At 50.8% G+C, this 14,866-nt stretch overlaps 1 protein-coding gene across 1 annotated transcript in view; it reads left to right on the forward strand.

The window, feature by feature from the left end:
* LOC121863096 overlaps window positions 1-13,838 on the forward strand; it is a 46,447-nt gene extending 32,609 nt beyond the window's left edge. Inside the window, exons 3-5 of the mRNA XM_042361594.1 lie at window positions 11,590-11,646; window positions 12,366-12,593; window positions 13,069-13,838. Of these exons, the coding sequence (XP_042217528.1) occupies window positions 11,590-11,646; window positions 12,366-12,593; window positions 13,069-13,838 (1,055 nt within the window). The remainder of the gene's footprint in view (window positions 1-11,589; window positions 11,647-12,365; window positions 12,594-13,068) is intronic.
* The last annotated feature ends 1,028 nt before the right edge of the window (window positions 13,839-14,866 follow it).

A 14,866-nucleotide genomic window follows, 5' to 3' on the forward strand; every position in this document is an offset into this window, starting at 1 on the left:
TAGACATTATTTGTTTCAGTTGCATTGTTGCTATCCCTACCATCGTTTCTACCTGCCTCATCCCTACCATCCTTCCTGCCTCTTGCAGTCCTACCATCGTTTCCCTACCTGCCTCATCCCTACCTCCTTCCTCTGCCTCATCCCTACATCCTTCCTAGCTTCCCTCATCCCTACCTCCTTCCTGCCTGCCTCATCCCTACCTCCTTCCCTGCCTGCCTGATCCCTACCATCCTTCCTACCTGCCTCATCCTACTGTCCTTCTACCTGCCTCATCCCTACCTCCTTCCACCTGCCTCATCCCTCCTTCCTCCTGCAGTCCTCCTTCCTGCCTGCCTCATCCCTACTCCTTCTACCTTGCCTCCTTCCTACCATCCCTTGCCTCATCCTACCTCCTTCCTACCTGCCTCATCCCTACCTCCCCTAACTGCACAGTCCCTACCTCATTCCTACCTTGCACTCATCCCTACCTCCTTCCCTACCTGCCTCATCCCTTCACTCCTTCCCTACCTGCCTCATCCCTACCATCCTTCCTACCTGCCTCATCCTACCTCCTTCCCTGCCTCATCCTACCTCCTTCACACTTCCCTCCTTCACTGCCTCATCTACCATCCCTTCTGCCTCATCCCTACCATCCTTCCCTACCTGCCTCATCCCTACCTCCTTCTCTGCCTGCCTCATCCTACCTCCTTCCTACCTGCCTCATCCCTACCTCCTTCCCTGCCTCCTGTCCCTACCATCCTTCCCCTGCCTCATCCCATCCTTCCTGCCTCATCCCTACCTCCTTCCTGCCTGCCTCATCCCTACATCCCCACTCCTTCCCTGCCTGCCCATCCCTACCTCCTTCCCTGCCTCCTTCCCCATCGTCCCTCTTCCCACCCCTGCCCAGTCTACACTCCTTCCTACCTGCCTCATCCCTACCATCCTTCCCTACCTGCCTCATCCCACCATCCTTCCCTACCTGCCTCATCCTATCCTTCCCTGCCTGTCTCTCCTTCCTTCCCACCTTCCTTCCTCACCTGCATCCCTACCATCCTTCCCTCCTGCCTCATCCCTATCATTCCTACCTGCTGTCCCTACCATCCTTCCCTACCTGCCTCCCCCTACCTCCTTCCTTGCCTCATCCCTACCTCCTTCCCTGCCTGTCCCTACCTCCTTCCTGCCTGCCTCATCCCTACCATCCTTCCTACCTGCCTCATCCCTACCATCCTTCTACCTGCCTCATCCCTACCATCCTTCCCTACCTGCCTCATCCCTACCTCCTTCCCATACCCTGCACTCCTTCCCTGCCCTTGCCCCTGCCTCTGCCAGCAGTCTACCATCCTTCCCCACCGCTTGTATCCCTATCATTCCTACCTGCCTCATCCCTACCATCCTTCCCCTACCTGCCTCATCCCTACCTCCTTCCTGCCTGTCATCCCTACCTCCTTCCCTACCTGCCTCATCCCTACCTCCTTCCCTGCCTTGCCTGATCTACTCCTTCCTACCTGCCTTCTACCTCCTTCCCTACCTGCCTCATCCTACCTCTTCCTGCCTGATCTACCATCCTTCCCTGCCTGCAGTCCACCTCCTTCCTCTCCCTACCATCCTTCCTGCCTCATCCCTGTCCTTCCCTCTCCCTACCTCCTTCCTGTGCATCCTACCTCCTTCCCTTGCCTGAGCCCTACCCATCCCTCCCTATCCTTCCTGCCTTGCCTCATCCCTACCATCCTTCCCTGCCTGCCTCATCCTACCATCATTTCTGCCTCATCCCTTCCTTCCTGCCTGCCTCATCCCTTCATTTCCCTGCCTGCCTCATCCCTACCTCCTTCCTACCTGCCTCCTTCTATCCTTCCTGCCTCATCCCTCCTTCCCTGCCTGCCTCTCCTACCTCCTTCCTTCTGCCTGATCCCTCCATCCTCTCCTCCTTCTGCCTTCGCTCCTCCTGCCTCATCCTACCCTTATTTGCCTGCACCATACTTCCTACCTCCTTCCTTACCTGCCTCATCCCTACCATCCTTCCCTACCTGCCTCATCCCTACCATCCTTCCTACCTGCCTCATCCTGCACTCCTTCTCCTGCACTCTGCCTGCTCCATCTCTACCTTGCCTCGTCCCTCACATTCACCACCCTTGCATCTCCCTCATCCTTCCCTACCTGCCTCATCCTACCTCCTTCCTGCCTCATCCCTACCTCCTTCCCTCCTTCGCCATCCCTACCATCCTTCCCTCTTGCCTCATCCCTACCATCCTTCCCTGCTGCCTCTCATCCCTACCCATCCTTCCCTGCTGCTCATCCTACCTCCTTCCCGCTTCCTCCTTGCCTTACAGTCCCTTCCTATCTGCCTCATCTACCTCCTTCCTACCTGCCCTACCACCTCTCCTACCTCCTTTGCCTGCCTCATCCCTACCTCCTTCCCTACCTGCCCTATCTACCTCCTTCCTTCCTGCCCCTATACCTCCTTCCCCTGCCTGTCCCTACCTCCTTCCTGCCTCATCCTCCTCCTTCCCTTAGCCTCCCTTCCTGCCCTTTATCCTTCCTCATTCCCACCTGCCTCATCCCTACCATCCTTCTACCTGCACTCCTTCTCTACATCCTTCTGCCTTGCCTCATCCTGCCTCCTTCCCCTGCCTGCCTGATCCCTACCTCCTTCCTGCTGCTGATCCCCTACCTCCTTCCTGCCTGCCCAGTCCCTACCATCCTTCCTGCTGCCTCATCCTACCATCCTTCCTACCTGCCTCATCCCCATCTTCTCACCCTACCTCCCCTTCACCTGCCTCATCCCTACCATCCTTCCCCTGCCTACCTCCTTCCTGCCTCCTACCTTCCTACCTGCCTCATCCCTACCATCCTTCCCTACCTGCCTCATCCCTACCATCCTTCCTGCCTCATCCCTCCTTCCCTGTCCCTTCTGCCTGCCCTACCATCCTTCCTCATCCTACCTTGCCTCATCCCCTACCATCCTCTACTCTCCTGCATCCTTCCTGCCTCATCCCTGCCTCATTACCTGCCTCATCCTACCTCCTTCCTCTGCCTCATCCCCTCACCTCCTTCCTGCCTGCCTCATCCCTACCTCCTTCCCTACCTGCCTCATCCCTACCTCCTTCCCTGCCTGCCTGTCCCTACCATCCTTCCTGCCTCATCCCTACCTCCTTCCTACCTGCACCATCTCTCCTTCCCTGCCCTTCATCCCTACCTCCTTTACCTGCCTCATCCCTACCTCCTTCCCCACTGCCTGGTCCCTACCATCCTTCCTGCCTGATCCCTGCCTCCTTCCTACTGCCTCATCCCTACCATCCTTCCTACCTGCCTCATCCCTACCATCCTTCCCTTGCCTGTCCTTCCTCCTAGTCCCTAACTCCTTCCCCACATCATCCTGCATCGTTCTATTGCCTCGTCCCTGTCATCTTCTCTGCCTCATCCCTACCATCCTTCCACCTTGCCACCAGTCCCTACCATCATTTCTACCTGCCTCATCCTACCTCCTTCCCTACCTGCCTCATCCCTACCATCCTTCCCTGCCTCATCCCTACCTCCTTCCCTGCCTGCCTCATCCCTACCTCCTTCCTTTCTGCCTGTCCCTACCATCCTTCCTTCTGCCTCATCCCTACATCCTTCCTCATCCCTACCTCCTTCCCTACCTGCCTCATCCCTTCCTCTACCTGTCCCCTCCTTCCCTGCCTCCAATCCCTACCTCCTTACCTGCCTCATCCCTACCATCCTTCCTACCTGCCTCATCCCTACCTCATGCCTCATCCCTACCTCCTTCCCTACTACCTCCCTTCCTGCCTGTCCCTACCATCCTTTCCTGCCTCATCCCTCACTCTACCCCTCATCCCTACCATCCTTCTTGCTCGTCACTATCATTACTGCCCTTAGCATCCTCCCTCATTCCCTGCTATCATCCCTACCATCCTTCCCTACCTGCCTCATCCCTACCATCCTTCCTACCTGCCTCATCCCTGTCCTTCTTTCCTCATCCCTACCTCCTTCCTCTGCCTTGCTGTCCCTACCATCCTTCCTGCCTCATCCTACCTTCCTCATCCCTACCTCCTTCTGCCTGCCTCATCCCCCTCCTTCCCTACCTGCCTCATCCTACCTCCTTCCCTGCCTCCTAGTCTACCATCCTTCCCTTGCCTCATCCCTACCTCCTTCCTGCCTCATCCCTACCTCCTTCCCCCTCCTTCTTCTCATCCCTACCTCATCCCTGCCTCATCCCTCCTTCCCTTGTCCCTGCCTCTGCCCCTTACCATCCCTACCCTTCCTACCTGCCTCATCCTACCATCCTTCCCTACCTGCCTCATCCTACCTCCTTCCCTTCCTGCCTGATCCCTACCTCCTTCCTCTGCCTCATCCTACCATCCCCTGCCTGCCCACAATCCCTACCATCCTTCCCTACCTGCCTCATCCCTACCTCCTTCCTACCTGCCTCATCCCTACCTCCTTCCTGCCTGCCTCATCCTACCCCTCCTTCCTACTGCCTCATCCCTACCTCCTTCCCTACTGCCTCATCCTACCTCCCTCCTACCTGCCTCATCCCTACCTCCTTCCCTCCTCCTCCTACCTGCCTCATCCCTACCTCCTTCCCTGCCTCATCCCTACCTCCTTTCCTGCCTCCTACCTGTCCCTCCTCCTCATCCCTGCCTCATGCTCTACCATCCTACTTCTCCCTACCTGCCTCATCCCTACCTCCTTCCTATCACCCTCATCCCTACCTCCTTCCCTACCTGCCTCATCCCTACCTCCTTCCCTGCCTGCCTCATCCCTACCTCCTTCCACCCTCCAATCCCTACCATCCTTCCTACCTGCCTCATCCTCCTTCCTACCTGCTTCCCTATCTCCTTCCTGCCTCATCCTACCTCCTTCTTCCCTACCTGCCTCATCCCTACCTCCCTTCCTACCTGCCTCATCCCTACCTCCTTCCCTACCTCATCCCTACCTCCTCCTACCTGCCTCATCCCTACCTCCTTCCTGCCTCCTACCTCCTTCCTTGCCTACATCCCTACTCCTCATCACCCATCCCTTCCTGACTCATCCCTGCCTCCCCTTACCTCTGTCTGTCCCTGCCTCATATCCTCCCTGCTCCTCCCTATCTCCCTCATCATTCTGTCTGCCTCATCCCTACCTCCTTCCTCACCTGCCTCATCCCTACCTCCTCCTACCTGCCTCATCCCTACCTCCTTCTACCTGCCTCTGTCCTACCTCCTTCCCTACCACCTCATCCCCTCACCTCCCTCCTACCTGCCTCTGTCCCTACATCCTTCCCTACCTGCTCATCCTCCTCCTTCCTCATCTACCTCCTTCCTACCTGCCCAGTCCCTACCATCCTTCCTACCTGCCTCATCCCTACCTCCTTTGTCTGCCTCATCCCTCCTCCCTACCTGCCTCATCCCTACCTCCTTCTCCTACCCTGTCCCTGCATTCCCTACCTCCTTCCTCCCCTGCTCCATCCTTCCTCTGCCTCATCCCTACCTCCTTCCCTGCCTGCCCGCAATCCCTACCTCCTTCCTACCTGCCTGATCCTACCTCCTTCCCTACTGCCCACATCCCTACCTTCTTCCCTGCCTGCCTCATCCCTACCTCCTTCCCTGCCTGCCTCATCCTACCTCCTTCCTACCTGCCTCACCTACCTCCTTCTCTACCTCCTTCCTGCCTCATCCTACCTCCTCCCTACCTGCCTCATCCCTACCTCCCTTCTCTACCTGCCTCATCTACCTCCTTCCCCTATCCTCTGCCTCATCCCTACCTCCTTCCTACCTCCTTCTGTCCCTCCTCTGCCTCATCCCTACCTCTCATCCCTGCCTCATCTCATCTCCCTCTCTGCCTCTCCGCTCTTCCTGCTCATCTCCCTCTCTTTCCTTGCCTCATCCCTACCTCCTCTCACCTGCACCTCATCCCTACCTCCTTCCTACCTGCTCATCCCTACACTCCTACCTGCCTCATCCCTACCCCTCCCTCCTACCTGCCTCATCCCTACCTCCTTCTATCTGCCTCATCCCTACCTCCTTCCCTGCCTCATCCCTACCTCCCTCCTACCTGCCTCATCCTCCTCCTACCTCCTTCCTGCCTCATCCCTACCTCCTCTGCCTCATCCCTACCTCCTTCCTCATCCCTACCTGCCTCATCCCATCCTTCCTGCCTCGTCACTCCCTCTTGCTCTCATCCTACCTCCTTCCTATCTGCCTCTCATCCCTACATCCTTCCCTACCTGCCTCATCCCTACCTCCCCCCTGTCTGCCTTCCTCCTCCCTACCTGCCTCATCCCTACCTCCTTCTCTACCTGATCCCTACCATCCTTCCTGCCTCATCTGTCCTTCCTACCTGCCTCATCCTACCTCCTTCTATCTGCCTCGCTCCTACCTCCTTCCTGCCTCATCCCTACCTCCTTCTACTGCCTCTCATCCCTACCTGCCTCCCTCCTTCTCTACCTGCCTCATCCCTACCATCCTTCCCTGCCTCATCCCTACCTCCCTTCCCTTCCCTGCCTGTCCTACCTCCTTCCCTGTCTGCCTCATCCCTCCCCTTCCTGCCTGATACCTCCTTCCCCAGTCTGCCTCATTACCTCCCTGCCTCATTCCCTGCTGCCTCATCCTACCTCATTCCCTGCCTGCTGTCCCTACCTCCTCCCTGCCCTCATCCCACTCCTTCTCTGCCTGCCACCTCTACCATCCTTCCATCCTGCCTCCTTCCTACCATCCCCTCCTTCCCTGCCTGCCTGATCCCTACTCTCCTTCCCCTGCCTGTCCCCTACTCCCTTCCCCTACCTGCCTCATCCCTACCTCCTTCCACACCATCTAACTCCCCTTCCCTGCCTGTCCCTCCCTTCCCTACCTCCTGTCCCTCCCTGCCTGATCCCACACTCCTTCCTGCCTGCCTCATCCTCCTTCCCTCATCCCTACCTCCTTGTCTTCTACCTCACCATGCCTGCCTCATCCTACCTCATTTCCTGCCAGTCCCTGCCTCATCCAGCATCCCTGCACTCCTTCCTCTTGCCTCGTCCTCACTCCTTTGCCTGATCCTACCTCCTTCCCTCCTGCCTGATCCCTACCTCCTTCCACCTTGCCCTGATCCCTACCTCCCTCCCTTGCCTGCCTGATCCCTACCTCCTTCCTGCCTGCCTGTCCTGTTCCTTCCTGCCTGCCTGATCCCTCCTTCCCTGCCTGCCTGTCCCTACCTCCCTCCCTACCTGCCTCATCCCTACCTCCTTCCCTGCCTGCCTGATCCCTACCTCCTTCTGCCTGCCTCATCCCTACCTCCTTTCCTGCCTACCTCCTCCCTTACCTGCTATCCCTCCTTCTCTACCCCTGTCCCTACCTCCTTCCCTTGCCTCTCCTTCCTGTCCCTCCTTCCCGTCCCTGCCTCCTTCCTCACCTGCTCTCCCACCTGCTCCCTACCTCCTTCCCCACCTCCTTCCTCCTCCTTCCTACCATCCCTGTCTTACCTCCTTCCCTGTCCTGCCTCATCCCTACCTCCTTCCCTACCTGCCTGATCCTTACCTCCTTCCCTCCTGCCTGATCTACCTCCTTCCTTCCCTACCTGCCATCCCCTCTTCCCTGCCTGCCTGATCCCTACCTCCCTTCCCTACCTGCTGTCCTTACACTCCTTCCTGCCCTGTCCCTACCTCCTTCTTCCTACCTGCCTCCTTCCCTGCCTGCCTGTCCCTCCTTCCTTCCTCTTCCCTCCTCCTGCCTGTGTCCCTACCTCCTTCCCTGCCTGATCTACCTCCTTCCCTTGCCTGATCCCTGCCTCCTTCCTTCCTGCACAGCCTACCTCCTTCCTCCCTGCCTGCCCACTTCCTCCCTCTCTCCATCCAATTCACAGTGTCTCAGGTAGCAGGCAGCATGGTACCAAGTATTGCAAGCAAAATGCAGTGCAGAATGCATTGCAGGCAACAGGCATCTTATCTCGTACACCCTTATATAATGGTAATATAATTTATAAAAAATATTCGTAATAAGTTCTTCATGGCGCCGAAAATAGATACCAGATGATCTAATAGCTCAAAATAACCCACTAATCACTTCAAAACCTAATAACTAGTTGCAGCGTCTATTAAACACATTAATTAGATTGTCTCGCTATTGTAACCTTTCGCCATTATGTCCAGTGTTTTACAAGGCACTTATTTGAGAGGCACTTATTTGGCAGGCACTTACTTGAGAAGCACTTACCTAATTAACAGGTATAGCATCAGGTTAAGAGACACTCTCACTCTAGTGATTTAAATATTAAAATACAGTGATGAAAAAGTGGCTTTAATACTCTCTGGTAACCTCCCCTTGACACCAACAAATTTCCTTTATTTCAATCCTTCAGGATCATGTGTTGTTCATATGAGTAGACCCAATGTGTCTTAAACAATTATTGGTTTGTGGTATTAGTGCTGTGTTGTGTGTGTGACTAACTCGGCAGGTAAGCCAACAGAGCGGCAGGTCTTGGAGTGGTATTTCTTAGTAGTGTTCCTTTGCAGAAACGAGAGCAGAGGACGATAAACAAAGTGAGAGAGAGACAACAACAAAAAGTGAGATAGAGATAGAGAGATAAACACTAGCACATATCTATCCCATACTTAACAGCAACACTTATCGTACAAATTGTTAAAATTATCTTAAAAATTATCCTCTTTCGTATGGATAACCCCACGTTACCTGCCTATAGTACATGGATAACGTTAAATTAGGTTAGTTATCTTAATCTTTGAGTTAGATTAAGATAACCTATTGTTTGTTAAAGTTGCCGATATCATAATGTTAATCTCTGGGATAGAAGGTACCGATATATGGACATTTATGCCGATATAAAGTGATTTACCGATAACGAACCCAGAATTTTATCTTTTACTTCATGCCCTTACAGCGGTTACTCGTGTTGGTGAGGAATTAAGTGTTGGAGGGGAATTAAGTGTTGTAGGGGAATTAAGTGTTGGAGAGGAATTAAGTGTTGGAGTTAAGTGTTGGAGAGGAATTAAGTGTTGGTGAGGAATTAAGTGTTGGAGGAGAATTAAGTGTTGGAGAGGAATTTAGTGTTGGAGGGGAATTAAGTGTTGGAGGGGAATTAAGTTTGGAGAATTAAGTGTTGGAAGGTAAGTGTTGGAAAGTGAGTGTTGGAGGATAGTGTTGGAGGTGGTGTTGGAGAGGTTAAGTGTTGGAGAGAATTAAGTGGAAGAGAATTGAGGTGTTGGAGATTAAGTGATTGAGGTGTTGGAGAATTAAGTGTTGGAGGGAGATTAGGGTGTTGGAGAGAATTAAGTGGAAGGTAGGGTGTTGGAGAGGTAAGTGTTGAGAGGGTAAGTGTTGGAGAGGAATTAAGTGTTGGAGAGGAATTAAGTGCAGAGAATTAAGTGATGGAGAGGAATTAAGTGACCTGTGCCCGGGTGGACTCATGCATGCTTAAAAACATGGGATGACATCAATCATACTAAAGATAATTGTTGGAGATATAAGCTCTAGTGATGGAGATGTCATTACCAATGTTGAACCCATTGTTGGAGATATAAGCTCTAGTGATGGAGATGTCGTACCAATGTTAGACCCATTGTTGGAGATATAAGCTCTAGTGATGGAGATGTCATTACCAATGTTAGACCCATTGTTGGAGATAGAGTAACTATTAGTAATGTTTTTATTTAGTTAGTTAATTAGTTTAGTGTGTGGGGGATAGTTCACCCATACACAGGTCACCAACCCATCAGGGGCCAAGGGGTGGTGTATATAAAAAGAAACACAAAATTTTGCAATAAAACAGATCAAGAGTGAGAAATAATATATATGTTGAGTAAAGATTAGAGCAATAATTGAGACCCTTCAATTGTGTGTAAATGAACAAGATCCCAGAGACATGAAATACATACTTAAAAACTACGAAATACTGTAATCACATAACAATTATGTCTGAATCTGTGTTTATAATGTGTGTGGGTGTCAGGGATTCTTGGACTGCAGTTACCAGTTTAGCGTTCAAGGTTATATCAGTGAAGAACATTTTACAATCATTTGATAACAGACCTTAACGCGTAATAATAGTCTTTACACAATCCACATAATGGTAGGTCAGTGTGTGTGGGCTTTAGTGCAACACATGTTTACTTTTTCCCGACCATCTTGTGGCGCTCGATTATCACACGGGGATGAACCAAGAAGAACATGTATCGACGTATTTATGAGTCAAAAAATAGCCTAAATTGTCGACTAAACTGTGGGAGGGTCGATCTGAAACCTGTCAAGAGAGAAAGATCTGTTCACTAACTGGTGGGATGGGGTAATATGCTAATCCAGTTACTTTGGGTAGCGAGAGATAGAGGAGCGTTAGAGTGAGAGATAGAGCAGGGTTAGGAAGATATAGAGGGAGGTTAGAGTGAAGATAGAGCAGGGTTAAGTGAGATGAAGGGTTAGAGTGAGAGATGAAGAGGAGTGGAGAGGGTTAGAGATAGAGCAGGGTTAGAGGAGAATGAAACTGGGTTAAAGTGAGGAGATAGAAGAGGGTTAGGTGAGAATAGAGCTGGGTTAAGTGAGAAGAGCAGGGTTAGAGTGAGAATGACTGGGTTAAAGTGAAGATAGAGCAGGGTTAGAGTGAGAGATAAGGAGGTTAGAGTGAGATAGGAGGGTTAAGTGAGATGAAAGAGGGGTTAAAGTGAGATAGAGCAGGGTTAGAGTGAGAGATAGAGCTGGGTTAAAGTGAGAGATAGAGCAGGGTTAGAGGAGAATAAGGAGGTTAGGTGAGAGAGGTTAGGGAGTGGGGTTGGGGAGGGGTAGAGGAAGATAGAGCTGGGTTAAAGTGAGAGATAGAGCAGGGTTAGGTGAGAAAGGTAGGGAAGAGGAGGTTAGAGTGAGATAGAGCTGGGTTAAAGTGAGAGATAGAGCAGGGTTAGAGTGAGATATAGAGGAGGGTTAGAGTGAGAGATAGAGCAGGGGTTAGAGTGAGAGATAGAAGGGTTAGAGTGAGAGATAGAGCAGGGTTAGAGTGAGAGAGAGGGTTAGAGTGAGAGATGGCAGGGTTAGAGTGAGAGATAGAGCTGGTTAAAGTGAGAGATAGAGGGGTTAGAGTGAGAGAGGGTTGTGGGGGGGAGAATAGGTGGAAGTGAGAGATAGAGCAGGGTTGGGGGGAGGTGAGGAGATAGAGGTTGAGTGAGAGATAGAGCAGGGTTAGGTGGAGATAGGCTGGGTTAAAGTGAGAGATGAGAAGGGGTTAGGTGAGAATGGGGAGGGTTAGAGTGAGAGATAGAGCAGGGTTAGGGAGAGATAGAGCTGGGTTAGAGGAGAGATAGAGCAGGGTTAAGTGAGAATGAGCAGGGTTAGAGTGAGAGATAGAGCAGGGTTAGAGTGAGAGATAGAGCAGGGTTAGAGTGAGAGATAGAGCTGGGTTAGAGGAAGATAGAGCAGGGTTAGAGTGAGAGAGTGATATATGTACAGATTTGCTGGTCCAGGTCTACTGTAGGTTTTAGTATGTTAGAGCTCGTAAAGTGAGCACGATGTGGGAGAACCTGTTCTTGCATTCGTTCGTAAACACATGGAGTGAAAATTATTTTACTGGAAGGTCTTATACCGGTTTTGTCCGGCTCCACTCCCTCCGATATCCCGATAACATCCATCTAATTCCACTTGCCTTTTCTGACAGTTCATTTCCTACAGAATATTATACAAAGGTCGCGTCCACGCCTACAGGAGAACTCAGGTAATGTTCAGCAGTGTGGGTGTTACCGTAGAGGACTGAATAACGACAGAGTATTTTATTTCAGCTTTGTATTTTCTTAAAGTTTTTTGTTTTGATTTTATTTTTCTTCATTTCAGGCACCGCGAAACTACAAAAGGGAAAACAGTCAAATAAAATCTATCTCTATAAGGAAACTACAAAGAAGAGAACAACTGTTATCGTTTCCATAGAATGATGACGATGAACGAGGCGGAGAGGGTCATGATAGACGAAGAAGGAAGAGGAGGAGAAAAAGAGAGGAGGAAGAGGAGGAGAAAGTGTCCTGAGTCCAAGACGCGACAGGAAGTTCTGGGAAAAGTGGTGTCACAATGGTTTCTCCTTCTGGTGTAAAAATTTTTCTGGGAAGGTAAGACACTCATAAGATTATCCCAAGTGCATCCCAAGTGTATTTCCTTGTTGGGTTGGATGTCTCATTCCCCGATAACTCTCACACCTTTCTCACTTTCTTCTTCATTATCTGATTTTACACATCTAGGTCACTGTAAATGAGGTTTATGAGTTTAGTGGTTTGAGCTAATTGATTCCAGGGTCACAACTATACTAGACAGTCATTACATTTCCACCTGCCATTAATAGTTAAGTTATATTTTTTTTTAAGTCAAGGAGATTTTATTTATAGCATTTATGGTAAATTAATATATGTGTGAGTGAGGCGTTCATTTTATGTTTACCTCCTGCAGGCCAGCTGAAGCATGGAGAGACAAAGGACGAGTACTCTGATCTCGTCAACAACAAAGGTCCCTTCTCGGGTCTCTCCTCTTCCAAGCGTAAACTGGTGGGTTGGCTCCTCCCTGCAGCTATCTATCACTTCTGGTACTGGAGTGCCATGGCCTATAGGAACCTCTTCTACGTGTTTATAGAGAAATATCCCATGACCATCACCATGATTCCAGGCTCTATCGTCGCTGGTGAGTCTATCCAGTTGTCTGAGGGTTGGCGACCACAGCCCACCACTCAGAAAGCATTTTGGGGTCATTTTTTTATCGATCTTCACACACACACATCTTACATCTCACTCAGGGTAACATAGCGTTTAATTTCATTCAAACATCTCAGTATCTGCTTATCCTACACCCTAATTTTACCCGTAATTATTTCTACCATCATCAATAGTGAAAGTTATGCTGTTGGTATGAGTGAAAACAGAAAAGTTGGGAGCCCTGGTAAGGTGGTAAGGTGTATCTCTCCCTCTCACACCCTCCCACCCCCCTAACTCTCACTCCTTACACACACTCACCCCAACATTCCTATTCCCACCCGCTCACACACCTCTAACTCCCACACACATATATATATATAACCAGTTCCTTTCTGGTGTCTTCAGGTATGACCAGTATGGGCGGAGGTGCTGTGGCATTTCCAGTGATGACTCTCGTGATGCAGGAACCCCCAGAGGTGGCCTGGACCTGTCCATGTCACTACAAGCTAACGGTATGACGGCTGCAACGTTCTCCATATTCTTCATGAACGTTCACATAGAGAGACACGCCTTGCTGTTCAGTCTGTTGGGGTCATCTGCCGGCGTGATCTTCGGGCTTGAGGTAGTGGATCCAATACTAACTTCCTCAATGAAGAAGATGGGCTTCGTGAGCATTTTCTTCGCCTTTGCCTTTGCGTTGTTCCTCATCAACTGGGACCACAAGAGACGAACATTTAACAGCATTCCGGATCTAAATTGGTGGAAGAGATTGTTGATTATTGCGTTTGCTTTTATCGGTGGTATATTTACGTCTTTTTCCGGTAGTGGCGCTGATATTTGTATGTTCAGTCTCCTTACTCTCTTCTTTAAGATCTCTGAGAAAGTGGCGACCCCAACCTCAGTGGTGCTGATGGCTATGACGTCAATGGTGTGTTGGTGGTGGAGGTTCTTGGTGACGCAGACGATGCCCCTTGAGAGCTGGGAGTATCTGCTGGTCGTGTTCCCCATTGTTACAGTCGGTGCTCCCTTTGGTGCTCTCGCAGGCACACACTTCCACCGGTTAGTGTTGGCTGCCTCTGTTTACATCCTTAACACTCTGTCTCTTGTCGGGGCTTTCATCATAGTGCCTCAGACACCTGCTCTCGCTGGGGGCTCCGTCGGTATAATGCTTATCATGTTTTTCGTCTATTATATCATATATAAACTCGGGGATCGTATGAATTCAAAAATATGAAAAATAATAGAACAAAAGAAGATGGAGGCAGCGTTGATAGAGGAACCTAACTAGACGACATAGACCATCGACTTGTTTTTGCTTAGGATGAGTGACTCACCTTCTCCACCCCGTCTTATTGGTTAGGTCCACATAGGGGGAGGAGATGGAGACGAGTGGTGTATCCGCTTGGTCATCTAACTCTAAAACTATACTATAAACACACACACACAAAGACGACGTGCAAGACTATTCTCTCCCTCCTTCAACTCTCTCTCAATCTTCACCGTGACTTCTTGTGTTAGTCAAGTTCCAGTTCCAAATTTACTACCCCATCCTCTCCACCGTCTCCTGTTACCACCTGAGATCCTTCGTCCGCAAATTGTTGTTCGACACCCCAACCGCATCTACCCCATAAGACCTCGTACGGATCACTATAAGAACAGTCCCCTTCCAGTTATTATATAAATGTCCTTCTCAATATCTGTGTAAAGTGATCATTGTTCTCTCGCCTGTAAATATGTTATAAAAGTGATGCTAAAGTCGTGAAGTGTATAAGTATATCATATACTTGGTAGTAACTATGGTGTCGTGATATTCAGGGGTGTACAGCTCACCCAGGGACACTATTCAGGGGTGTACAACTCACCCAGGGACACTATTCAGGGGTGTACAGCTCACCCAGGGACACTATTCGGGGTACAGCTCACCCAGGGACACTATTCAGGGGTGTACAGCTCAACCAGGGACACTATTCAGGGGTGTACAGCTCACCCAGGGACACTATTCAGGGGTGTACAGCTCACCCAGGGACACTATTCAGGGGTGTACAGCTCACCCAGGGACACTATTCAGGGGTGTATACATCCCCTGTGTATACTGTAATATTCAAGGGTATACAACACCATTACCAGGCAGAACCCAGGGAATAATTCCACAGGAGAAGAAGTACTAGTATGACCCTTCTTGGGTGTAAGACCCATAATCGACTTAATGGATGATAACTTTCAACACGGCCTGCAGAATGACATCAACACAACCTGCAGAAT

Source organism: Homarus americanus, unplaced genomic scaffold, assembly GCF_018991925.1.
Source record: "Homarus americanus isolate GMGI-L3 unplaced genomic scaffold, GMGI_Hamer_2.0 scaffold54679, whole genome shotgun sequence".
Lineage (NCBI taxonomy): Eukaryota > Metazoa > Arthropoda > Malacostraca > Decapoda > Nephropidae > Homarus > Homarus americanus.